The 25,909-nt window shown below is 45.8% G+C and overlaps 1 protein-coding gene across 1 annotated transcript in view; it reads left to right on the forward strand.

Annotated features, from left to right (window-relative positions):
- ARVCF (ARVCF delta catenin family member) overlaps positions 1-25,909 on the forward strand; it is a 553,290-nt gene that overhangs the window by 205,928 nt on the left and 321,453 nt on the right. Inside the window, exon 2 of the mRNA XM_078667927.1 lies at positions 25,056-25,214. Coding sequence (XP_078524053.1) covers positions 25,056-25,214 — 159 coding nt within the window. The remainder of the gene's footprint in view (positions 1-25,055; positions 25,215-25,909) is intronic.

Below are 25,909 nucleotides of genomic sequence, written 5' to 3' on the forward strand. Positions count from 1 at the left end.
TAGGAATGGATGGCTAGGTATTACTTTATAACGAATCTCAATTACCGATTCATTATTAAGGAATGTTAAGGAATGGCTAATATTTATGCGATTCCTACCTACATTCCATTTAGCAAGTCCTTTATTAGCGATTCGATAAAAATCGCTATTGAGGACTCGCTAAATGGAAGTTACCTACATCTGGCCCTAAGTGAGCTGTTGCCCAGAGTCCCATGTTGCTGAGCTGAGCTGCCGCTGGTGCCCGACATCGAACCGGGAGCCCCGCGCTCCGGAGTCAGCCGCTCTGGCCGCTGTGCCACATCTTCCATTCCGTCTTTCTTATTGATTTGAACATTTCCGAGGAGGGTTGAAACTAGTGCTCAATACTAAATAAATATTCATGTATCAATCAGTGGGATTTTTTTTTAGCTTTTTGCAAAAATTGGAGCGGATTGAACATTGTGAAGCAAAAGAAGAAAGGGCGCTTATGCCAGGGGCTGTTTTGCCAAAATCCTCAGGCATCGCTAACCCCTTGCGAAGCTCTCTGGCCACTCGTCTGCCTGCTGGTGGCCAAGCACCCCTCATCTTAGGCCAGGGGCAGGTGGCAAGCTTTGAAGTCCTGGGATACCACCAAGATGAGACCTGGTGGTCAGATCTTGTACCAGGGGAGCTCAGGCTTGCCCGTTCTCTCTCTGCCCGCCTTATCAAGCGCCTGTATTTGCTTTTGAAGGCGCTTTGTTGTGACAAGTGACTGCCCTCAACCGCCTGCTCCCAGTGGCTCCTCAACGCTTTGTGAAGTTTATTTGTAATTGCGGTCTCTTCCTGGGTCAGGTGGTCAGTCATTACCATATTGTTAATGCATTTGCTTCTTAGAGGGTGGCATGAAATTAATGTCTCCGTGTGTTGCAGTTATCCTGGTTCAGTTGATTGGCCGTCGCAGGCGAAAGAGGGAGACGGGAAATAAATAAGCCAATTAGAGGAAAATATCACCAGCCATTTCCATGACGGTGACAAATTGCTGTTTTTGATGTGCGGGGTCAGCCAGGCACTGCAGAGCTAGTTGTTATCCGTGTGTCGGGAAGAGAGAGGAGAAACAATGCGCAGTAGTCGAGCAGTGTGTCCGGAACCAGCAGTGTGGACTCATGGCTCTTCGAGTGCTGTGCCTGTGACTGGCACAGCACTCGGAGCTCGTGCTGCCTACTATGCGAACGAAATCAGGTCAAGTCCTAATCCAGCTATGGACCCAATCCTTCCTTGGGTGGCCAAAATCACAAAAGCACATGTTAACAACGTGCTAACTCAGTTTGTGAACTCTAATAACATCTTGGACCACTCACAGAATGGGTTTCGTCCGGGCAATAGCACGGAAACGGCCCTTCTGGCCACGACTGAGTACCAACGGTCTATCATGGATGCTGGTCAAAGTGCGGCTCTGTTTTTTTAGATCTCAGTGCCGCCTTTGACACGGTTTCTCATGACATCCTACTTCGAAGGCTAGTAGAGGTGGGGGTAACGGGGTCTGCTTTAGAATGGTTTTGTTCTTTTTTGACTAAAAGATCTTTCCGTGTGTCTGCCCCCCCATTTCTTTCTAAGATCCATTCCATCAATCAGGGGGTTCCTCAGGGTTCGGCACTGAGCCCATCGCTCTTCAATCTTTACGTTCAGCCTCTGGCTGCGGTCGCTAAGCAATGGGACCTTACTATGGTCTCCTACGCCGATGATACGCAGCTTATCACCTTGGCTGAAGGATCCTCTTCGACTGCCTGTAGGTTTAGAGAAGGGATGACTGCGGTAGCAGAATGGATGGCCGCCAACTGCCTGCAACTAAATGCTAGTAAAACTGAAATTCTGTTGGTTGGAAACAATGCCAGTCTGTGGAACGAGTATTGGTGGCCTACTGCCCTGGGTGTTATCCCCACGCCCAAGGGAGTGGTTAAAAACCTTGGGGTCCTGATGGATTCATCTCTTACATTTCAAGCCCACACTAGGCAAGTTGCTGCCACCTGCTTTGACCTTTTGCGGGGCCTCCGGCCCGTTCTGAAGTTCTTTGATCCACCAATACAACAACTGATCGTCCAGGCGACTATTTTATCCCGCCTGGATTATGCTAGCTCCCGCCATTTGGAGGCAAATAAGGCGGAAATACTCACGATGCAGCGTGTGCAAAATGCTGCCGCCAGAGCCCTGGTGGGTCTTCCGCGCTTTTGCTCTGCCACCAGTACCATCCATAGGTTGCATTGGCTCCCTGTGGAAAAGCGGATTCATTTTAAGACTCTGTGTCTTTCTTTTAAGATATTGAAATCTGCTAGTCCTGATCTTTTGAACAATTTGCTCACCTTCTACGTCCCCTCCCACCGGCTTCGTTCGGTGGGGCAACATCTGGCGGTTGTGCCTAGAGTTAGGCTCTCCCGTGCTGGCGGACGCTCTTTCCGCCACCTTGCCCCTAGGCTGTGGAACTCCTTGCCTGAACAAATTCGTGGTATAGACTGCTTGCTTTTAGGAAAGCTATTAAAACTTTTCTCTTTCCTCTAGTGTAGCTTTTACCACAGGACTAATTGCCACTTTTTAGACTGTTATGTGTGTCTGTGCCCTCACGCGGCCAGCGCCGGGACGCCCCTTTGCTGTGGCAGCTGTGCGTTATATAAAACCTATTAACATAACATAACTGACGGTAAGCCAGAGCGCCATTGGTCAACCTCACCAGCCAACAAACAGCGTGAGGCCTGACCAGCCGATAGGTGGTTTGAGACTGAGTCAAAGGCGAGGGCCAATGGAACCCACCGCGGCTCAACCGAGCCATGATACAGAAGACCCAACAAGAGCGAGGTCGCCATTGGTCTTCCTTGTCACTCAATATATGCATGAGTTCTGTGTCTCCAAGGTGCTCCTAGGATACTGGCTCTCCGATATTATTCAGTCATGGCCAGTGGCCATTGAAACCCATCCCAGATCGACTAATCCATGATGAAGCAGATTGAACAAAGGTGAGGTCGCCATTGGTCTTCCTTGTCACTCAATGTATGCATGAGGTCTGTGTTGCCAAAGTGCTCCCAGCCTACTGGCTCGCCGATATTATTCAGTCATGGCCAATGGCCATTGAAACCCATCCCAGATCGACTAATCCATAATGAAGCAGATCGAACAAAGGTGAGGTCGCCATTGGTCTTCCTTGTCACTCAATGTATGCATGAGGTCTGCGTCTCTAAAGTGCTCCCACCCAACTGGCTCTCCGATATTATTCTGTCATGGCCGTGAACCATTGAAACCCATCCCAGATCGACTAATCCATGATAAAGAAGATCAAACAAAAGCAAGACCGCCAAGGTCTTCTCATTCACCCAAGTATTCGACCTTGGATACCCCACCAGTAGGCTCAGAGATTAAGTCATGGCCGAGGCCCATTGAAACTTACCCAGACCTACTCGACCACAATATAGAAGACCCAAAAAGGGTGAGGTTGCCAATGGTCTTCCTTGTCACTCAACGCATGGCTTGAGGCCTGTCCCTCCCAAGATCCCCACAGCCTACTGGCGCTCCGAGATTCAGTCATGGCCGAGGGCCATTGAAAGCCACTCCAGATCGACTAGTCTATGATAAGAGAATCGAACAAAGGCAAGGTCGTCAAGGTCTTCCTCATCACCCGAGTATTCGACCTTGGAGACCCCACCAGTAGGCTCTGAGATTAAGTCATGGCCGAGGCCCGTTGAAACCTACCCCAGATCTACTCAACCATGATATAGAAGACCCAAAAAGGGCGAGGTTGCCATCGGTCACCCTTGTCACTCAACAAATAGCTTGAGATCTGTGACACCCAACAACCCCCCAGCCTACTTGTGCTCTGAAGTCTTGAGACAACCCTTATTAGAGGTCTTGAGACAACCCTTGTGGATTGAACCTGGAGGAAGCGGTCTCAGAGCATTGAAACATGTGCTGGCAGGCATCTCTGAATCTCCAAAGTCGGTTTTCTACATTTGTAATCTGTTATAATCATCAATAATTTTTCACGTTGTCCATTGCCTTTAAAATATAAACTAATCACTCTTGTAAATTTCTATCAGAGACCTTCAAAGTGATGCAATCAGCCTGACCTGGTAGCAGTCTGATTGTCTGTGGGTTTTGGTGCCTTGGAACTCCTGGCCTTTGTACTCTGTTCACACTGCTGGGCTTGAGTGCACCTGGCGGCTGACACCTCTTTGGTTCACTAGGAACCTTTTCAATAATAATTATGGCTCTGGCCTACTAACCAGGGTGGTGGAGTATTCTGTAGGTGGTGGGAAACTGGGAAGGATCTAAAAGGCCAGCATAAGGTAAGGGACATAACTAGATTAGCTGTATCCGTTGATGTCAAAGTATGATAACCTATGACCTTCGCGTATGTTGGTAAGTGAAAAGAGAACCATGTATTAACCAATGAAGTCAGGAAGTAATCTTCTTTAAACAGATAAAATACAGGTAGCCCCTACGAGTGGTGCAACGGGCCTAGCACTGCTCTGAAAAAACGCGCCAAGTCCAGAACTGGAAACAAACCTGTTCTTACCTGCAGTCACTATTCCGTATATTCCATTCACACCGGTGGACAGCCATATCCTCAGCCGACGTAGATGTGGAGTTAGGAGCAGTAAATCTATACTTACCTTGACAGTCTGTTCAGAGTCAATATTTTGAACACAATATTAACCCGTTGCGTGCTTCTGTCGGCCAACGGCCGTTGCGAGCACTACCTCCGTAGTGCTGCGCACGTCAGTTGGCCGCCTAGGGCCCGCCCAGTCTTCAAAGCCGCCACACCGCGGCAGAATTGCTGCCGTGGTAAAAGGGTTAATGCATGTCCAGAATAAAAACTCAATTGAGTGGTAGATCACCGCTATAGCAGACTTACTACTACATTGCACTGCTACGAGCACTTGGGTTTTACTACTTTAGGTGAAGGGAGATTGTTTAGTGCTAGTCACACCTTTGTGAATGGAAGTTGAGTTTCCTGGTTTGCCTCATGAGTTCCAAGATCAGAGTGGTATTGGATGGGTGCCATTACTATCTGACTGGGTGTCATTTTTGCCTTACTGAGGGTCCTGTCAGCCTTTTTAGGTCTGTGTGTTTTCTTTCATTTAATGCTCCTGGTTGTATTTTTTGGCCATGATGGGTGGTGTTTTGGCCTTGCTGGGTGATGGTTCAACCCTTGATGGTATTTTAGCTGTGGTGGGTGGATGCAGGCCTTGTTTGGTGGATGCAGGCCTTGTTTGGTGGTGGCGTGTCCTTGCTGAATGACCACACAAGGTGGCTAAATGTCTTCATTGGGTGATAATTGGAAAAGAAACAATTGACGGACGGAATGCTGGACAATGCAAACATTAACCCCCAGTCACAAGGATCTGTGTTTAATCCATCATTCTTTTGCTCTCCACGCCATCCAAGTTTGGACCCAGCCATATGCAAATCAGTCTTGACCCTGTGTCTCATGGGTACAGTCAGCCCGAACTGCCAAGCCAGGTCCTCCTTGGACTTGAAACAAGCATCCTGGGACCGGTTTCAGGGTATGTCACCCTTCTTCAGCCAGGCTAGCTTGAATCCAGTGGTGTAGTGAGCACGGGACCCACGTCTGGGCATACCCTTCCCACTTAGGGCGACATATGCAAAAGATACAATTGATGGATGGAATGCTGGACATTGGGTGATAAAGCATCCTTGGTGGTGTCTTTCTGGCCTGACTCTGTGCCCATGTGATTTCACTAGGTGACGTATAACCCTCAGGTGGTGACATTATGCTCTTGCTGGGTGGTTTTGTGGCCTCGTTCTGTAGTTTTGCATCCTCAAGTGCCCTTGTGCCCTCACTTTCTACCCTAGGAATCTCACAGGGTTACTTTGTGGCCTCATGTGTGCCTCCGCTTTCTCACTAGGTGGTATTTTGGTCTTGATCTATGCCTGTGTTGCCCGACTGGTTGCCCGTGTGTACTCTCTAGGTTTCCTCTTGGTGCCACAGGGTGGCTTTGTTGCATTTCTGGGTGCTCTTGCGGCTGAGCTCAGTGCCTGATGGCCTCATTTGAGTGCCTGGTGTCCTTGTTTGCGGGGAACCCATCCACGCTATCGCCGTCTTTGAGCATGGTGTGTGTTAAGGTGAAGGACCCCAGGGGGCAGATTTTTAGCAGTCCATCAGTGTGTTTACACTCTCTGGTAGGTAGATTTGTGAACTCCTGCTGGAAATGGCCAATATTTAAGTTTTCATTACACTAGACCTAAATAACATTCAGCAAATACATATTACTCAAAGTGAGCTTTCAGATTCGGGTACCATTCCAGAATTTTGCATTTCAGGCAGCATTACACACCACAGGAAGAGCGTAACTATGGGACACTTTGCCATCAGGTCTTTCAGCTTAGGTCCGAAAGACCGCACCCCTTTTAGTACTGGTTCAAGTAGGTCATGTCGTTGTCTTCCTGGCCTGTGAGGGTTCAGTGGACATTGCCACTCGTTATGGTCTGGCTCGAGGGTGCAGCTGTCGCCAAACAATTATGTGAGCATCGCTAGAGAGGTGGCTTGGCTCCCCCCACATATTGGGCGCCAGGAGTGCATGTTTTGGTTCGGCAGAATTTGTGAACTTCCACAAAAAAGTGCTTGCTCTCCACATAGCTGAAACCCTTTTGTTTATTTATCCAATCGCTTGAGCTTGAATTTTCAGGGGCACTCACACAACATTGTAATGCTGTAAAAGTGTCTTCGATAACTGTATAATTTATGGTGTTAGCCTTTCACTGGTAACACAGATTGGGGCAGGGCAGCCATGAGGAATGTATACTATTCCATATGATCTTGCATTTTGATTGGGTCATAGGGTAAATGCAAGAACGAGTCAGTCAAAATACTTTATTCGGTTCATATTAAAACCATAAAAGCATACTAAACACTTCATACAATCTGACTTAAAAACAGCCATAAATTACAATAAAACCATACGAGTCATTGGATGGAAGATTGGATGTATGAGTGCAAAGATGAGTGACAGAACACATATAGGATGACTTATAGAGTGCCTAAACCCATCAGTGACGCGAGGCATTTTCATGTATAACCAGAGGGAAAAGGAGGTACTAAAGAACAGGTCGTCCTCCTAAGGAGACATATGAAAAAAATGAGCCCAGAATCTGGGTTCGGAGACCTGTCTCGTGTGGTGGCTAACTACAAAATAAAGTCTAAGTGTAGCCAGAAAAGAAAGAAAAATGTCTTTCTTTAGTCCCTTCACTCACCGGAGTTTCCTCACGGTGACATGCTTCATCATCGGGGTCCTCCCAGTTCTCTACGAAAAGGGGCGTGCTGCGACTTGCGAATTACGTAGGAGCACTGTAGTTGTGAAGGACTATGTGTGGTGCAGAAAAAAGTGGAGTGGGTGAAAGTGTGAGTTAAAAATACCGTGCTAGTGGGCCTCAATGTTTTATTTTGCTCCTAGATTGGTATGTTAAAAATGGGTTATACTGTACACCGACCAAATAATTCCTCAACCCTAATTTAGGTTTCAAAGAGTGGCAAAATACAGGGCTGGTCCCTGTATGGTCCTGACGAAACGCTAGGGGTAGCGTGAAACATGTTGACCACATACTGAACCTACCTACATTATTGGTCGGTGTACAGTATAACCCCATTTTTAACATACCAATCTAGGAGCAAAATAAAACATTGAGGCCCACTAGCACGGTATTTTTAACTCACGCTTTCACCCACTCCACTTTTTTCTGCACCACACATAGTCCTTCACAACTACAGTGCTCCTACGTAATTCGCAAGTCGCAGCACGCCCCTTTTCGTAGAGAACTGGGAGGACCCCGATGATGAAGCATGTCACCGTGAGGAAACTCCGGTGAGTGAGGGGACTAAAGAAAGACATTTTTCTTTCTTTTCTGGCTACACTTAGACTTTATTTTGTAGTTAGCCACCACACGAGACAGGTCTCCGAACCCAGATGCTGGGCTCATTTTTTTCACGAGGCATTTTCATTCATAAACCAAAAGTAATGGCATTACCAGTGCTTGTTAAAACTTATTGGAACAGGACTACACTGCGACTGTCTGTCTGGGCCTTATGTCAGTTAAGATGAAGAAGCGGTACATTATGCAATCACTGCATGCATGTGGAGGCACGTCCTCTATGTAAACTCTTCATTCCCACTTTTCTCCTATTCCTGCACACGTTTCAACCAACATCTCATTCTCAATTGTCCTGCATCCAAGGAAGATGGCTTCCTGAATAATTCATTGTTTTATTTTATCTAGTTCATATGTTGTCATAATGGAAACTATAACCAAAAAGATGCAGTTATTTCGGCAGACTATACCACATTAACGCAGACAGTAAGCCTTCTTCAGGACAAACATTATTTTTTAATCCTTTTACATGAATTTACTCAGTTTCACATATTTGATGTGAATTATCGAGGTAGCTTATCTCTTAGTAGGTTAAGACCACCACTTCCCACTAGTGACTTCATCAACAGGGGTTCTTTTTTATCAAATTGTGTTTTTACAAGACACTCAATGACCAAGTCGCAAAAAGATGAAGCCACGGGCTTTCTTTTCCACCAGATGTTTTCTGGAAATAGGTCTAAGTTTCACAAGGATATCTGAGGATCTTTCTAGGGATGTTGGGACCACGCTCACTTATACAGATGTTGGACAGCTGTCAACAGATCATAAGAAGTAGAGGCGAGATTCTCTGGCTCCATATTTTTAGACCCATGGAGTGTCAGGAATAGGACAGTTTGCGCTATATGGACAGGTTGATTCAATACATTTGAATTCCAGCAGCAAGAGTAGAATGTGCTACCCTGCTATGGAGATAAGTCTTGCTGATCTACATCTGAAATCTGTGCACGCTTCAGCCATTTAAAAAGATTATATAATGTTTGTCCTGATTAAGGCATCTCATGTTGGATAATGTGATATAAAAATGCCGAAACAATCGCATTTTGTCGACTGTAGTTTTAATTGTTTATGATGACATATAAACAAGACAGTGAGAGATAATGGATTATAAATGAGGCCATCTCCTTTGAATGTAGAATAATGGGTAACAAGACAGCTGTCAAAATATGCATCAAAAGGAGAACAGTGTGAATAAATTGAGTGCATTAGTAGAACATGTGGTACAAAATTAGATTGGAAATTCAATGTGAAAGTGTTTTATTGCAAATAAGACTTTTAGTGTTTGCTGCTAGGATTTGTGTAGGTTAAATACAATTATTCACATGTTTTGTTTAATAAAATGAAACCGAATGATTCTAATCGGTGACAAGTTGCGTCTCCTGTTTGTTATAAATGAAGTGTAGATTATTTTCAAACCAGGGGTTCGTATTACCGTAAATAATATTTGACATAGTTGCAGTTTCCCAGATAATGAGCAAACCTTGGATTTGGCCAGGGTTTGGCTTCATGGCTTCTGAAGTATGTTGCTCACTTGAGGCTTGACCTAGAGTTTGGCGGATGGGGTTTACAACAGGTGGTACCGCAGAGTAGGGTCTGGGGAAGGGCGCGAAAAAGAGAAACAAACAGAAAAGCACAGGATTGTGTAGAACATTTGTGCCAGTGCTGCTATTGGCTCCCAGCCCAATGTCGTCACTTCCTCCTGTGTGCTTGCATCCCAAGGCCCTACCTACTGTTTCCAATGTACCTTGTTCTATTTTCTGTGCCCCTCTCTCAGGTACCTTTATCATGGCCTGTCCCATTTACTGAAATATTCTAGATTTCCCTCCTGCCCCACATGCTCAGTTTTCGACCCCTCCAAAGTGCAAGCTCATGTTGATGGCTCAGTTATCCTTGCATGAGATGGGAAAACAGAAGTGCAGGCACTCAGTGCCCCAGAGCAGGTGTTTATTACCGAGAAGTGCTGGTACTCTCTCATTAAATGTATAGCAGCAGTGCTGAGAAGAGCGGGTACCCTCTCTTTAAGAAGTGCAGGTACTCAGTGCCGCCAGGCGCAGCTGGCACTGGCAACCACGGTGGAGTGGTTGGGCGGGTGGGGGCTCTGAGTGGACAGACGATGGGATAGTGAAAGTAAAATAATACATAAATAAAACCTCTTACCTTTTGCTCGCCGCCTCGGCGAAGCAGCGAGCGCAAGGTAAGTGCTTTTTTTTTTTTTACTTTCGCTATCTCGTCGTCTGTGCACTTCCCTCCCCCCCACCCGCCCAACTGCCTCACCGCAGTTCTGTGCCTGCCGCTCCTGTGTACTGGAGATCCCCTGCTCATTTAAAGCACTGGTTATTATCCCAAGCTGTTAGTCGGTCTCAGTCAGAAGTTCTCTCAGTGCTTAATTTGACCAGTGCTTTCCAGTGCTGAGCACCGGCACTTAATTGTCAACACCATACTTACAACAGTCTACCACATGGTGGCGCTGCTCATCTAATTAAAATTGCCAATACCTGCCTCCCCAGCCATTCCTTTAGCTTTGGGGGCCTGGAATAATCTGAACTGTTGCATTTACATGCGAGAGAGATGGTTAGTAGTTGTTTTGGCAGCGATGACAAGGGCGATGGGTGGTGCAAGCTGCAGTGGCCTCCTGGTCAGAGCCCTAGCGCTTCATATTTTACAAATTAAGCACTGATTCCTCTTCCTGTCTGCAGGGGGAGCACACCTCTCTCACATGCACTCTCCCCCACTGGGGTATTTAGGTACAAGAAGCCAAGGCGAGGTGGGGCCGGAGGGCCTTACTCCCCATCGTGTCACCCCGAAGGCATGGCTGCAAACAGCCTGGCGTCGTTTTCAACCTTAAAAAAAGAGCCCGTCGAGGCTGTCGGACACAAAAAAGATTGAGCCTTTTCAGGCTACAGAATAATAATACAATAAAATCGTGTTTATGACCTTTCCGGCGCTCAGCCCAGCGCGCATGCCATTTAGCATCGCTTCGAACAGGAGCGCATCATTCCTGCTGGCCGGCGCTGGTACCCGGGGGACAGACATCCTTCCGAGGCCTCCCTCCATGGCTGCCCCCGCCCCGAACAGGGACGCGCGGGAGCAGCGCGCAGGACGTGGGAGCACTCTTCAACGGCGCAGGGCCTAAAAGCCTGTTTGTTTTAGGGGGGCCAGCCTTGCATACAAATGCGACGTGCGACTTGCAGCTCCATTTTAACGTGTTCCTCCTGCCTCGAGAATCTTCCATGGTATTTATTTATTTATTTATTTATTTATATAGCGCACTACGACCCGAAGGCGTCTAGGCGCTGGCCTAGCGAAACAAATCACAACTGCCACAAAAGAAAGAGCACAGTAAGATTAGACGGTAAAGAGGCAAGTTTTTACATTTTTTCTAAAAATCAAAATATGTTGAGCTGATGGTATAAGTAAAACATCTCTGACTCTCTCATTCTGCTGTTTGGCAAAAAAAAAAAACTACTAATATTCAAATACCCAATTTGATTAGCTGCAGTTTTTCGGCAGCCGTTGAGAACGGGGGCACTGAGCTGCCCACGAGCACACATTTTGGTCAAGCATGGATGTACTAGAACCAAGGTCTGCTGTCATGGCTATCCCTTAGCCCATCGCCACCCCGAAATGTACAGAGTGCCACGCACCGGCACTGTATTCAGCTAAAGGTGGAATTGATGCCCCTGACGTTTGTGGCTGCAATGCAGACCTAATGCAAACCTAGGTGTGATGCTGGACAACTCACTCTCTAGAGTCACATGCCAAAAAAGTGGCAGGTACCTGTTATGGTCGCCTACGCTCCCTTAAACCAATTCTTGGCTTCTTTGAGCCTCCCACTCGCCAGGTTATAGTCCAGGCTCTAGTCTTATCCCACCCAGACTATTGTAATGCTCTCATGCTGGGCTCTAACCTGACAGTGATTAATAGGTTACAAAGAGCTCAGAACACTGCCGCCCGTATTTTGTTTGCTTTACCAAAAACTTGTCATACCTCCCCGATTCTTCGACGCCTGCATTGGCTGCCAAACAAACAACGCATCCAATTTAAAACTCTATGCATAACCCATAGAATTCTGTATGGCTCCGGTCCACAAATTCTGCAGGGACTCTGTGCCCTTTATGTCCCCACGCGTACCCTCCGCTCGGCGGATCTATCTCTTGCCGGCACAATCAAGATCCGGAGGAGTAGAGCCGGTAGCCGCTCCTTCAGGTACCTGGCCCCGAAGCTATGGAATTCAATCCCCCTAAAGGCTCGGGCTACCACTAACCACATGCTCTTCAGGAAACAGATCAAAACCTGGTTGTTCTCCTCCATCTAACTCTCTCTCACCGGCCGCGCTGTTGCATCTCCTGCCATGTCCATTAGCGCTGGGACGCCCCGTTGCCATGCGCTATATAAATAAAATTAACTTAACTAACTTAACTTAACTTTGGAGGGGGTGGGGGTGACTTTTATTGATTGAAGTTCAAAATATACTTTTATAGCATGCGTCGATAAGATTAACTGAAATGGATGATTGATACGACGTTAGATGGATTCATTTATAAATGAAGCCTCTATACATGTTGGATGACATGTGGCCATATCTCAAACATTGCACCCCACCACAAGTTAAGACCAGCACCCATTTCCTTGCAAAATACCCCTCACAGAGCTGTGAAAAGTTGGTGCCTTTGGAGATGAAATTTTGTTTATAGAATTATCAATTAGTCAGTCAAAAAAGCTTTATTTCGACCATACAGGCCATAAAAGCACATAAAAAAGACAATACAATACAATTGAGTAAAAAGAGAAAACATTACAATATATCATCATAAAAACTATGTACATTAGTTCTATATTAAAAAAGAGTACATTTCTAAGTTGTGCAAAGTTTTCTAGTGCATTCTTGAGTACGCTCCCTCATGGCAACTCACGGTAGTATGATTATCACTTAGATTATTTACAACACTGCTTTATTTACAGTTCTTGTACCCATCCTCTGGCAAAGCTTCCCACCCTTACCCCTGGAAATATTTTGCGAGCGCTTTGAAAATGTCACAGTTATTATGCCTTTTTTTACTTTTATTTGGCATTTTAAAATAATTTTTACAGTTGTCACTACTGCAAAGGTTCTTACCCCTTCACAGGCACTTCTAGCACTGCCCTGGGGAAGCGGGGGAGACGATGCTTGGGCCGGGGGACCACGGGATGGCCCATCATCTATAGGGTGCCAGGTGAGATCCCTCAGCAGTTCCCCCAACAATGAAAGTTTATAAAAACCACAAGAGCACAGCCATTTACACAGATAGTGGATTTTGTCTTTACCAATGCTTGTTAGACATATTTCCCCATGCACCTCACCCACCGTGTTAGACTCTGTAGATTAATAGTGTAATTGCATCAGAGGGGAGATGAACCCGTTCCCTCGGACAGCTTGTGTTTCTTGTCCACTTCTGTTCAGGCATCCTACCGGTGACCTCACACGCTCGCTTGATCGCATCCCCAAACTTGGAATAACTTCAGCCGTTCTAGTAGAGTTGACAATGAAAGGGATATCTGAGGAAATCAAACCCACCGGAAACTTCTACAAATATTTTGGTACTGTTAACCTGCAGCTATTTTGTGTTATTAGTGAACTTGAACTATCTGGACTGGTCCCCACTTCTTCAAAAATGATGCTTTTTACGCCTCTTTGAGCCATACGGGTCAGGCAAGCTAAATTTCTCAACTTCTGTTTGCCAACAGAGGTCTCGGGTACTCAACTCTGAGACATTTTTGAGGGAAAGAATCTCTTAGAACAGTGGTTCTTAACCTGTGGACTTGGGGGTCTGCAATGCCTTCTCAGTGGATCCACGGCTGCTTAGAAAATTAAATATTAACAGATTAACGTAGTGTATATAAGTACAGAAGCAACATTTGCATATATATATTTAAAGCTTTCTGTAAACGTGAAGGAATTTGAAATTGGAGGCTACAAATTAAGTTAGTATCCTCCGATTGAATATGGGAGCAGGGAAAGTGCATCAAACAGGATATAGTATGGAGGGTGAGTGAATTTAGAACAGTTCCAACTTTCCTATTAAAACAAAAGTTTAGATTATTTTAATACATATTTGTGAATTAAATGATTTCATAATTTGTGTATTTGTTTCATGAAGGCTTGCTTCTCTTTTTGTTTCGTATGGTTTTGGAGCTTATATCATCGCAAATGCTTAGCCAGAATTCCCGCCAACCAATAATGATTTATTGGAGGTTCTTGGGTTCGATAATGACTCCGTGGGGGTTCCCGGATTCCAATAATGATGATTTAGCGGGGGCTCCTCTGATTCCAGTAATGATATAGAGTGAGTCCACAGAAGTCAAACGGTTAAGAACTGGTATCTGAGAGTATCACCAGGCTGGATCCAAGCAGTCTTGGATGCTCGACCTGCCGACCTCCAAGGCCTACAAAATATTAGTGTCATTGACGTTCTAACGATGTTCAAATCTCTGGACGATGTTGCTGTGCTTAATCATCTTGATCGATGTGGCACAGAGAGATTGAGCTCGATGAAAAGCCGTGACAGCAGAGAATGGCAAGCCTCCTTGTTGGTCCAAGTCTGGTACCCAAGCTTGTGCTCGAAGACATCCTTCTCCGTAGCTTGTTTAATATTTGGCACCCTTGGCTTTCTCCTTCCCTTTCCTTACAAACTCCAGTAGAAGTTCTTGAGAGACTCATCGAATGACACCAGCCTTCAATGTCCTGTGACAATTCAGGACGCATTCGCTTCCGACTCTAAGGTAGAGGCCTTTTTTGTATGAACCTGAAGGTAGCACGTACACAACTTCTGATGTTGATGAATTCCTCGTTGGCCGGCATGGCTGATCTAAGGATGCTCTCTGTGGACAGGTCCTACTCTAGCATCAACTTTAAAGGATGTGTGATCTGGATTAATCTCCAGCTTTCTGCGACACCACGACCACTTCCATGAAGCAAGTTCTTCCAGTTGCTCATCGTTCGGAGATGCCCGTGTCCTCTCTATGTGCCAGACCAGAAGTGAGCGAGCCCAGGGCCGCTGTGTACATGTCCGCACTGCTCGCCTGCACGAAGAAAAATTTAATAATTGACGTAAGTTGGATGAGAAAAGCTTATCCCATCAATGCTCCTCTTGCTCTGCCTTGGGGTCTACGACCCTTGGAGATCCACTCTTTGGGGGCTGCTTGAGTCTGGACCACCGGGTACTTTACTCCCTAATCCACCCAGACTCCACCGATGCCCATCCAGTGCCAATTGACAGTTGCAGCAAATAAGAGGTTCCATTAAAGCTTCAACATAACATGCATTCAATGCTGCTTCGGGAGGCCGGACCATGGCCCAGGCCCATTCTCTGCCATTTGAAGCTACCTTGTGTGCCGGAACAACTTCTGGAGGAGGCCGGTGTGTGGACTACATGGTTCCCTTCAGTGGCTTGTTTGCATTTTTATCGCACTCTGCAAAAGATGATTCTGGGGAAAGTAATGGTTACAGAGAACGAAAGCCTAAAACCCAGTAGAACCGTGAACCTGCCTCCACCCACAGCGAGTGATCCGATGTACCGTGGAGAGCGGCTTACGTGGCGTATGTGATGAGTTTTTTAGTGAATTTCAAGGATCATTTGTGCTTTCGTTAATTTTCTTTTATGCCAAAGTTGCCGCCATCTTTTTGCTAAAGGTTATTAGTGCGGGAAACTCATATCCCTGATGAAGGTTGAATTTACGGTAAATAACGATGGCCGAAACAAATGTCATGTTGTGTGGAGAAGACAAAGATAAAAACCAGGCTGCATCTGCCTCCCCAAAGGAGGTGGCCTTTATTTAATTCAGCAAGTTTTGCTGCATCCTTTGACACAAAGTACATGTGGAGCTCTGAATGAGGAGGCAGACTTCTGGGACTTGCACAGCTGCTGCGCTTCTCCTCTGGAGCAATCTTCGCAAACATTGGCAAAAACAAATCTAACCTTTACAAAGGTCTTCAGAAAACGACGCAAGCCCGAAAATTGCAAAGCTTTTTGCTTTGCCACAAGTAACATGACAATCGTGAATTTTGCTACACATGTTTGAATATAGGTTTTTTTTCTGTTGCGAATAAGTGAGGGAACGGTGATTTTAAAGGGAAGCATTCTACATATATTTCCCCAGCGTGGCGGGGCCTGTTTAAAGTGAAAATGATCTTACCATGTGAAAAGAGTTCTGTGGGATGGAGATTGGAATACACCCTGAATTCTTTGGAAACTTTATAAAGCTGCAAAGAAATAATATAAGAAAACTTTGCACGTCAATTACGAGCTTTCAGAGCCCTAGTTTTAACATCTCACACAATCTTAATTTTCACCCACCCGATGGTTTCCGACTGTTTGCAATTCACCAATCTCTTCCAGGCGGTGGCCTGAGGCCCGCCCCAATCTCGGTTTACCAGGTGCAGCCAGGCTGTGTGGTGTGAAACCCTCTTCACGTGCTGAGATGTGCAGGTGTATACAATGTTACATAGAAAAATACCAAAAACTAGCAAATTTCCCTTGTTTTTCTTTAAATCTCCACAGGTGTTACATTTCCCCCATGGACAAGAACGCCCTTAAACCACCACCAATGGGGAGGGACGCACAAGGGTGGTAAGGGGGTCAAAGTGGCTTGTGTACATTTATGGGTGTGTACAACCTTCCTGGGCAATCTCGCCTTGCACCTCCCTCTCCCATCCATAGATGGACATTTACTCACATGGACACCGCTGTGTGTGTAAACCCTTTGCGAGTGCCACATTGACTACTGTGAATTACAAGAGTTGTTTAACACCTGTAAACATGTCTATTTGCGTTCGTGAGTCAAACTTGAGTAGAAGAAGCGTCTTTGTGAATGAAACCCAATGTTTGCACCACTTGTTTTAAAAGTATATCAGGCCCAGTCTCCCAGAGGTGCCACTCTTGCTTGTAGTAGTGAGGCTGGCACCGGTGCCACCCTCTGCCTGCTTGTGGCAGAGCAGCTTGCACAGGTGCCACCCTGCGCCGTCTCATTGCAGAGATACTTGCACCAGTGCCACCCAGCTCGTGGCAGAGATGCTCGCACCGGTGACACCCTGCGCATTCTCATGGCAGAGATACTTGCACCAGTGCCACCCTTCATGGCAGAGATGCTTGCACCGGTGCCACCCTTCATGGCAGAGATGCTTGCACCGGTGCCACCCTCCCTCATGGCAGAGATACTTGCACCGGTGCCACCCTCCCTCATGGCAGAGATACTTGCACCGGTGCCACCCTTCCTCATGGCAGAGATACTTGCACCAGTGCCACCCTCCCTCATGGCAGATATTCTTGCACCGGTGCCACCCTGCGCTTGCTGGGGACAGAGATGCTTGCACAAGTGCCACCCTGTGCTTGCTCTTGGCAGATACGCCTGCACCCCGGTGCTACCCTGTGCTTTTCATGACAGAGACGCGTGTTCTCTGGGAGCTCAGATTTAGAGAAGATGTGCTGAAAATCTATTTGAATGTATCTAGGGAGGGCCTATTTTGCACTTAATCCATATGGGGTCGATAAAATGACTCTGAGTTGGAATATGAACACTGATGGAGACTTCTCCGTAGATGGGGTTGGCAGCGTTGGTAGCATCATGCAGCTTGGAGCTGAAAACGCTTTCTCCCCCTCACCTCAAACTCCCCCTCACCTCAAACTCCCCCTCCCCTCAAACTCCCCCACCCCTTAAACTCCCCCCTCCCCTTAAACTCCCCCCTCCCCTCAAACTCCCCCCTCCCCTCAAACTCCCCCTCCCCCTCAAACTCCCCTTCCGGTCTGCCTGACCCCGCCCTCTCAGAGGCTGGCCAATGAAGGGACGCCTTGGCCAGGCTGCTGCCTGCTGGGGTCCCATGGAACACGAGCGTGATACAGATCCATCAGAGAGATCGATTTCCAGGCATGAATATTTCAACAGCCCGAGAAGAGGTCATCGGGGGACGCGGCCTGAAATCTTCCAGTGCATATCTCGCCAGGACTGTAGCTTGCGCTGGTGCAGTAGGTGCAGTGGCACCGGGCTTATAAGAACAGGCAGCGACCCCACTATCAATCAATAATTTTGTTCAGCACGCTACTCACCCAGTAGCGTCTCAAGGCGCTGGGGGGAGGGGTCCGTTACTGCTCGAAAAGCCAGGTCTTGAGTTGTTTCCTCAAGGAGAGGTGGTCCTGGGTCAGCCATAGGTGGATGGGGAGGGAGTTCCATGTCTTGGCCGCCAGGTAGGAGAAGGATCTTCCTCCAGCGGTGGCTCTGCGGATGCGTGGTACGGCGGCGAGGGCGAGCTGGCCGATCGTAGCTGGTGGGTGGGTGGGTGTGTAGAAAGTGAGGCGGCTGTTGAGGTACTTCGAGCCCATGTCGTGGAGAGCCTTGTGTGCGTGTGCGTACCCAAGAGAAGGGGTACCACCGGTAAACAAAAGTTTAGAAATCTCTTGGGACAACCAGAAGGTTCATAACTAATACTAATATCCTAGGACTCTCAATGTTCAATGAGCTAGAGACACACAATCCTTGCACACACAATTTAAGAAAACCAACCCTAATTGTCAGTTATAATACACACATACATTAATACCAAAAATATAAACAAAATATATATTTTTTTTATTAAAAACAAGATTACCATTCCACATAGATCATAAATTGATCCAATTTACAACAATACATTAAAAACCACAATACCATATAAATGTAATTAATGAGAGACAAAGAAAAAAGTGCAAACGATTGGTCACATCATATTCGGGTTGTTCCACATGGAATTCATTTCTTTTGTTTGTTCAAACATCCATCAACAAGATATCTATTGGGCATGAACATGTTCCTTGATTATAACCACATAAATAGACACAAATGCTTCGATGCTTTTCGGTGGTACTCCCATGATAACAACCACCTTCTTCAAGACAAAAAGTGATAATAGTCTCTCTTGTGTTCAAGCACGATAAAAACCTCATCAATCCCAATGGTAGGTTTTTTAATGGTTTCCTTAATTTTCAATACGCGGGGCTCCTTAAGGCTCCAGCGCGACATTACAATCTATCTAATGATCGATTAAAAGCTGCGCCACAAATATCTTAATTCTGATAGTCCAGCTGTTCACCCTGAATGATGTTGTTCCCTTTCATAAGTTAACATCTTTTGGTGAAATGGGCTTCAGCTTTTGGGTTAAAAAAGTAGCGATATGCCTATTAGTCCTGATTACTCCCATATGTTGAACCCTCAATTCCGTCCAAATACGGCAGGATTTAGCATATGATAAGATGTAATCCTGTTCCTCGATGGCATGTGCGGCACCTCCGAAATGAGAACGCTCTATTTTTGAATTGACTCTCCAACTAAAGTCTCTCAATAATCTCGAAACCCAACCGTCCAGATATACAAATATGTTTGACACTTATTATCTCAGAAACTACTGAACGGATTTACACCAAATCACAAAAAGCACAATCTGTTGACCAAGATGTCACTTTCTGCCAAATCTGGCGTAGTTACGTTCAGTAGTTTTTGCTGTAGCCCTGCCTAAAGAAGTCTATGGAAAATGCATGGAAATTTTGTGTTTTGGGACCCCCCCTTTTTTTCCTCCACCCTTGCTTGATGGATCACCACAAAACTTCCCATGCACAAACTAGTCACAAAGTAGCATCTTTTTGGAAAGTTAAATGGAGATTCGGTAAACAGTACCAAAGTTATTAGCAAGACAAACATGTTTTTCCAATGGAACAGCTGACCTAGCTATAACTGGCCAGTGGGGATTGCCACTAGTATATTAATGTGTGTGTGTATATATATATATATATATATATATATATATATATATATATATATATATATATATATATATATATATATATATAGCTATATCTATATATATATATATATATATATATAGCTATATCTATATATATCATGCCTCGCTTCTCTGCATACTACTATCTGTGCAGATAACCAATGTTTACTTTTAAATGAACCAGGAAATAGAGAGGTTTCGGCATAGCGATATGTCGGAGGCAATGAGCTGGTTTTCAGTGCATGAAGGTAACAGACACAATTCATACCAAATGAAATGTTTCTTGTGTTTCGAAAATGAATGCATAGAATGCCCAGCAGGTTTCAGAGCAGCTCCAGGACAGCTGTTGGGGAGTGGTGTGGCGCAGCGGCCAGGGCAACTGACGCTGGACACTGGGGCTGATGGTTCGATCCCCGGCTCCAGCGGCAGGGGTCTGCCCAGCACCATGCGACTCTAAGCAATGGCTCGCTTAATCTTTCCAACGGCCCCCAGCTCCGAGATACCCCTTCAGGGGTAATTTGTGCGCTATACAAGTACTGGATTGCAGTTGTCCCGCCTTCCACCTCTTTAACCCCTTGCATGCTGATGACGGCCCCCATCCGTCATGCACTACAGCGCTCGTGCGCTGATGACGGTTGGGGGCCGTCATAAACCCGCCCACTCGCGATTTTGCCGCACAGGCGCAGAATCGCCGCAGCATGCAAGGGGTTAAATATTGTGGATGTGTGAGTTTTGTTATCACTCAGAATGAGCTCTTCAGGTGCACAGGCAGTGGTTTACAGATGTTGTGAACGTCAGTGTTTCAGTCTTCATGGACCCACTTCTTGAGTCGAAACCAGGCTCCAGTCCTAACAGGCAGGTGATTGTTCTGGGATGGTTGAGCCAGATAAGTGTCTGTACAAAGCTATTACAGTTGTCGCAGTGAAGCACATTCCATGTCTGTTCATGACCAGGTGAATTGGAATAACCTTGTGCTTTGTTCTCCTTAGCTGTATCCATGGTTACCCCAAATCTTAGACTGGAGCATATGTTTATTTATTTATTTGTAGTATGTATGTAGCGTGGACCTGGGCTCGAATACACAGGAGTGTTTTACATACAAATGAAATAGGGTCCATGTAACACGTTGATGGGAGGGGTGGAGTAAAAGGACTTGGGGGCAACAGTTAGGCAGATACATGTTGAAGAGGTAGGTTTTTAGGTCCTTGCGTAAAGAGGTTCATTTATTTATAAAGTTTTATATAGCGCCAACAAGATCCCGAAGGATATCAGAGCGCTTTACAAAAGGATGGAAGGAAGGACGTAAATGCAATAGCAACATAAAGTAAGAATACAAAACAGGAATAATCGCATAATTAGAAGACAAATTAATTAAGGAGAGTAATACAATAAACAGGTATATGCATTTCTGAGTACCTCACAGATGTTTTTTATTTAACAAACCACTAAACATCATTAGCCTACTAAATGTGGGATAGCGCTCCAGAGTCTGGAAGGTAGGTAAGAGGAAGCCTGCGTGGGTTTGTTTGATCTTTGAATTCTGGGGCTCCCAGCATTAGCCGGCTTCTGTCCCTGGTGTTACCGATGACCCACCGCCCCATAACTCCTCCCAGTGCTGCGAAAACACAATCCTGCAGGTGAGAGTACGCGCAATACTTTGTTACTTTATGCAGGTGCATTGTCCTGAGCGCTCCATATAAAGTAACACATGCCAGGTCAGAGGACGGATGACACTTTGTTACTTTATGTAGGTGCTTTGTTGTGAGCGCTCCATATAAAGTAACACATGCCAGGTCAGAGGACACAGGACACTTTGTTGCTTTATCTAGTTGCATTGTTGTGTAATTGCTCCACATAAAGTAACACATGCCAGGTCAGAGGACACAGGACACTTTGTTGCTTTATCTAGTTGCATTGTTGTGTAATTGCTCCACATAAACTAACACATGCCAGGTCAGAGGACACAGGACACTTTGTTGCTTTATCTAGTTGCATTGTTGTGTAATTGCTCCACATAAAGTAACACATGCCAGGTCAGAGGACACAGGACACTTTGTTGCTTTATCTAGTTGCATTGTTGTGTAATTGCTCCACATAAAGTAACACATGCCAGGTCAGAGGACACAGGACACTTTGTTGCTTTATCTAGTTGCATTGTTGTGTAATTGCTCCACATAAAGTAACACATGCCAGGTCAGAGGACACAGGACACTTTGTTGCTTTATCTAGTTGCATTGTTGTGTAATTGCTCCACATAAAGTAACACATGCCAGGTCAGAGGACACAGGACACTTTGTTGCTTTATCTAGTTGCATTGTTGTGTTATTGCTCCACATAAAGTAACACATGCCAGGTCAGAGGACACAGGACACTTTGTTGCTCTTTGTGGGTGCATTGTTGTGATTGTTTCCCATGAAGAATCAAAGTAACACGTGCCAGGTTCAGAGGACGTATAACACTTTGTTAGTCTATGTGGGCGCATTGGCATGAGTGCTCCACTTATTGTAACTATGTAACACCTGCCACTCGTTCTCTTGAAATGTGTCAGAAAAGAGCACAGAGTCAACTTTCAGCTATTAAAGTTGAAAAAAGTGACAGAAGTTACTTTGAAAAATATAAAATGACTAAATTTTCTTGTGGCCCACTGAGGGCCCTAACGACATGCTGGGCAGAGCGTACTCCTTAAAATCTCTGATTCTTATCAACCCCCACAACTTCTTCCCTTCCACGTTCTCACACACTTTACAGGACATTTACAAGCGGTTAGGGTTCCATCGCCCAGAGCATCTTTGTTCCATAAAATGTGACACTTCCTATCTACGGTGGCGCTGCGCCCTCGGGCAGGCACTTTACACGGCACTAGATTCTTCAATGTGTGGTCTCTTCTGGCCAGTTGAAACGTGATGACGTGGTGTGAGCTGTGTGAAAGGATTTGCTAAGTGCATCTTTAGAAGGGACATGGGCAGAGTCCAAACTGGAACGTGGACGCCGGTGGGTTGAACACAGTGGCAGTCGGCATGACTCGCGGGTGGCGTGGGCGACCACGGGGGTGGGGGAATGTGAGGGCGGGCATGAGGAGGGGGACATGAGGCTTAAAAAAATATATATATTACAAACGTACCTTGCCGCCAGCACCGGGTCCCTTCTCTGCTCCTTGCTCTTCTCGTGGGACAGGAAGCCCGGAACAGCCAGGCTCCCCTGACCCAATCACAACATCCTGGTTTGACGCTCAACCAGGCAATGGGGGCCTGGGCTTGTTCTCCACACAGGCTGTAATGCAGCCTGCGCGGAGAACAGGGAAAGTGCGCATGACTGGTTTGGGCGGCCCGAGAGGGCAGACGAAACAGTCATTGCGCACTTAAGAGTGGGCAAACTTCTCCTGCCCTGCTCCGTGAGCACAGCTGCCCCGCCCGCCCAACTGCCCACAAAGGAAACGTAAAATGATAACTTAAAGTTATTATTTTATATTTCCTTTCCACTGCTTGAAGCAGTGGGGCGACGCTCCTCCGCCATAGTTGAGGAGCCACCACTGACTGAACATGCATTCAGATGAGGCATGACTCTCTGATGAAGCATACTCTGGTCTGGGCTTCACCTGTCTGTAGTAATTTAAAGCCCCATTCTCCTGATACCCCTATAGAAAGACCAGGATATGACCCCTGGCCAATCGGGCCCAGCCCAGGTACGCGTGCAGCCAGGTGCACCATTGAATAGTTTGCCATGATGAATAGAGCATTGGTTTTCAATTTCCGGAGCCTTTCTCCCCTGCCAGGCACAAAGGCACGCCTTATTTGCCTGCACATATATGTCCGTAGGCCCTGCCCCTTGATAGCAGCGGTCGATTGTTCTCAATATCCTTCCAGATTGCAAACCGATTCTAAATGCTTGTACTGGCATGGATTTCTAAAAGGTTGTGGCAGCTAAAGTTTAAATCTAAATTCAGACTTTAGCTGGGACACCTGAGAGGAATGTGTATTTGGTTTCATTCTCTGTAACATTGTGTAGCCTAATGTAAAGTGCTCTGATACCTACGGGTCTAGCCAGCACTATTTATAACTCATAAATAACGTTCCTCTGAACTTCTGATGGACCTTTGACGACGTCCAATGGGCGTCAAAACTGTTTGTACAAACCTCGATACACGAGCTGTCATATGCAGCTAAAGAGGAGTCTGGCCCTGGTTTCACCCTCTCGGCCGTCACCTACCCATCCGGACATCTGACATTGTTTCCCTCGGTTTTCCTCGTTGTGTATTTCCCTCCCTCCCCATCCTCCTCCCCCCTGTGATTCTTTGATTTAAGTGATATAATTATGTAACCTGTAACTCGCTGCAACTCATGTAAAGAGCTCCGATACCTCCGGGTCTAGTAGCGCTATATAAAACTTTTAAAATAAATAAATAAAGCAATGCGGACCGGACGTTGCTAAAATATACGGTGCGGTCCGCTTTCACTTTTGCAGCTGAGCTTATTTAATTATTTAATCACCAGCGTGGGCCGCTTTCACTTTAGCGACTGCGCTACATAAGCTTTTGAAATTTTTTTTCCCACTTTGGGTGATAGAGCCTTACACGCTTTCACTTTAATGTTGGCCACACCCCTTTTTTAGACTCTGCTAACTGTAACTTGAATATGTGAGCAGGGTGTAACAAAAGGGGCGTGGCCCCCATTAAAGTGCTCTCGCATTTGCCAGAGTTTTAGCTCTTGGCATTAAAAATAACAATGGCTTTTATATATGTGTTGCTTTTAAAAACACATAAACAAAAGGTATTGTTTTTTAACAATACCAATTGCTTAAACGCTTGGAAATGCGAGAGCTATTTCATTGAAAATGCTTGTTTACATTGTGTACGTATTAAATGTACTTGTGTAAAGACTATTCGGATGTCACGTGCTGTGAATGTTCTGGAATGTTTCTCTTCTGGGGTAGCGGTGGAGTTGGCAAGTGCAATTGTGTGTCGCTTTATTGGAATAAATAACTTTTCCTTCACCACATTTTCCCTGTAGTTGGAATTAATTCTTGTAGAAAAAAACTTCACTAAAAATTAGACCTTTGAACACACTTAATTTCTGACTCGGAGTGAGTGTGGGAGTGTTTTGGTGGTTCCAGAGGGCAGTAGGCGAATAGCAGAGTTTGTGACGTCATGATTATTCCTTCTAGTCTGATTATAAGAGGGCAGTAGGTGACAAGTAGTGTTCTGTGATTGCAGAGAGTTTGAGAAGGCATCCTGAATGCTTTTTCTGATACGAGGCCGGAAGTCGTGTTTTGTGACGTCAGAGTTCCAGAAGGCATCCATCAATCGCTCTTTCTGTTAACTGGCCGGAAGTGGTGTTTTGTGACGTCATAGTTCCAGAAAGCATCCTACATTCTCGCTTTCTGATTGCAGGAGCAGAGCCCCAGTAACCAGACATCAATGTCAATGATGCAAGAACCGCCGGAAGTGATGGAGGAAACGGTGACGGTGGAGGAGGACCCGGGGACCCCCACCTCCCACGTGTCCATCGTGACTTCTGAGGATGGGACCACCCGCCGGACGGAAACCAAGGTAGGCGTGAGGCTGGAGCGTGAGGGGGCACAGCCTGGGTGGGGGTGGCCTGTTGAGATCAAAGCAGGGAGTGCCTATCCCATGTGCTGTGTGCACAGCACAAACAATACACTCATGCTGCATTGGCCCTCTGTGTATTGTATGTTTGGGATTGTACATAGGTAGAGCACAACATTATCTGAAAACACCTTCCTTTATTCATGTCTCTGTGACACACTATTTCCAACTTTTCCATAATATTTCAGAGTTATCTCCCATGTCTGCTCATGTCTTTAAATGGCTTTCTACAGGTCTTAGTTTGTCAAAGATTAAGATTCTATGCTTTTTGAGGTCAAATGTTATTCCGACTTTTCATTCTTGGCTTGAAGATAAGTTCAATGGGGTCACATTTATAGAGAATTATCTATAAATTGAAAAATTTAGCTCATTTCAACCATGTGTGGGGCCCCTCTATAAGTTTACACTGATTTTGTTTCGGTCATTTCCTTTTGATATTCGTGTGCCTATGCTGGGGTTTTCAGTCTTGAATGTATATATTCCCTTGTTACATTATTCTTTTATCTGAATACACATTTTTATCTTTTTTGGTATTATTCACTTTTTGTCAATGTTTGAAACAGTGATTATGGTATTGAATCCCATTTGTTGTGCTTAGGTATCCTCTTATTTATGGGTTTTTTATGACAGCATGCCTC

The sequence above is a fragment of the Lissotriton helveticus genome, chromosome 11, assembly GCF_964261635.1.
Source record: "Lissotriton helveticus chromosome 11, aLisHel1.1, whole genome shotgun sequence".
In the NCBI taxonomy this organism is placed as follows: Eukaryota; Metazoa; Chordata; class Amphibia; order Caudata; family Salamandridae; genus Lissotriton; species Lissotriton helveticus.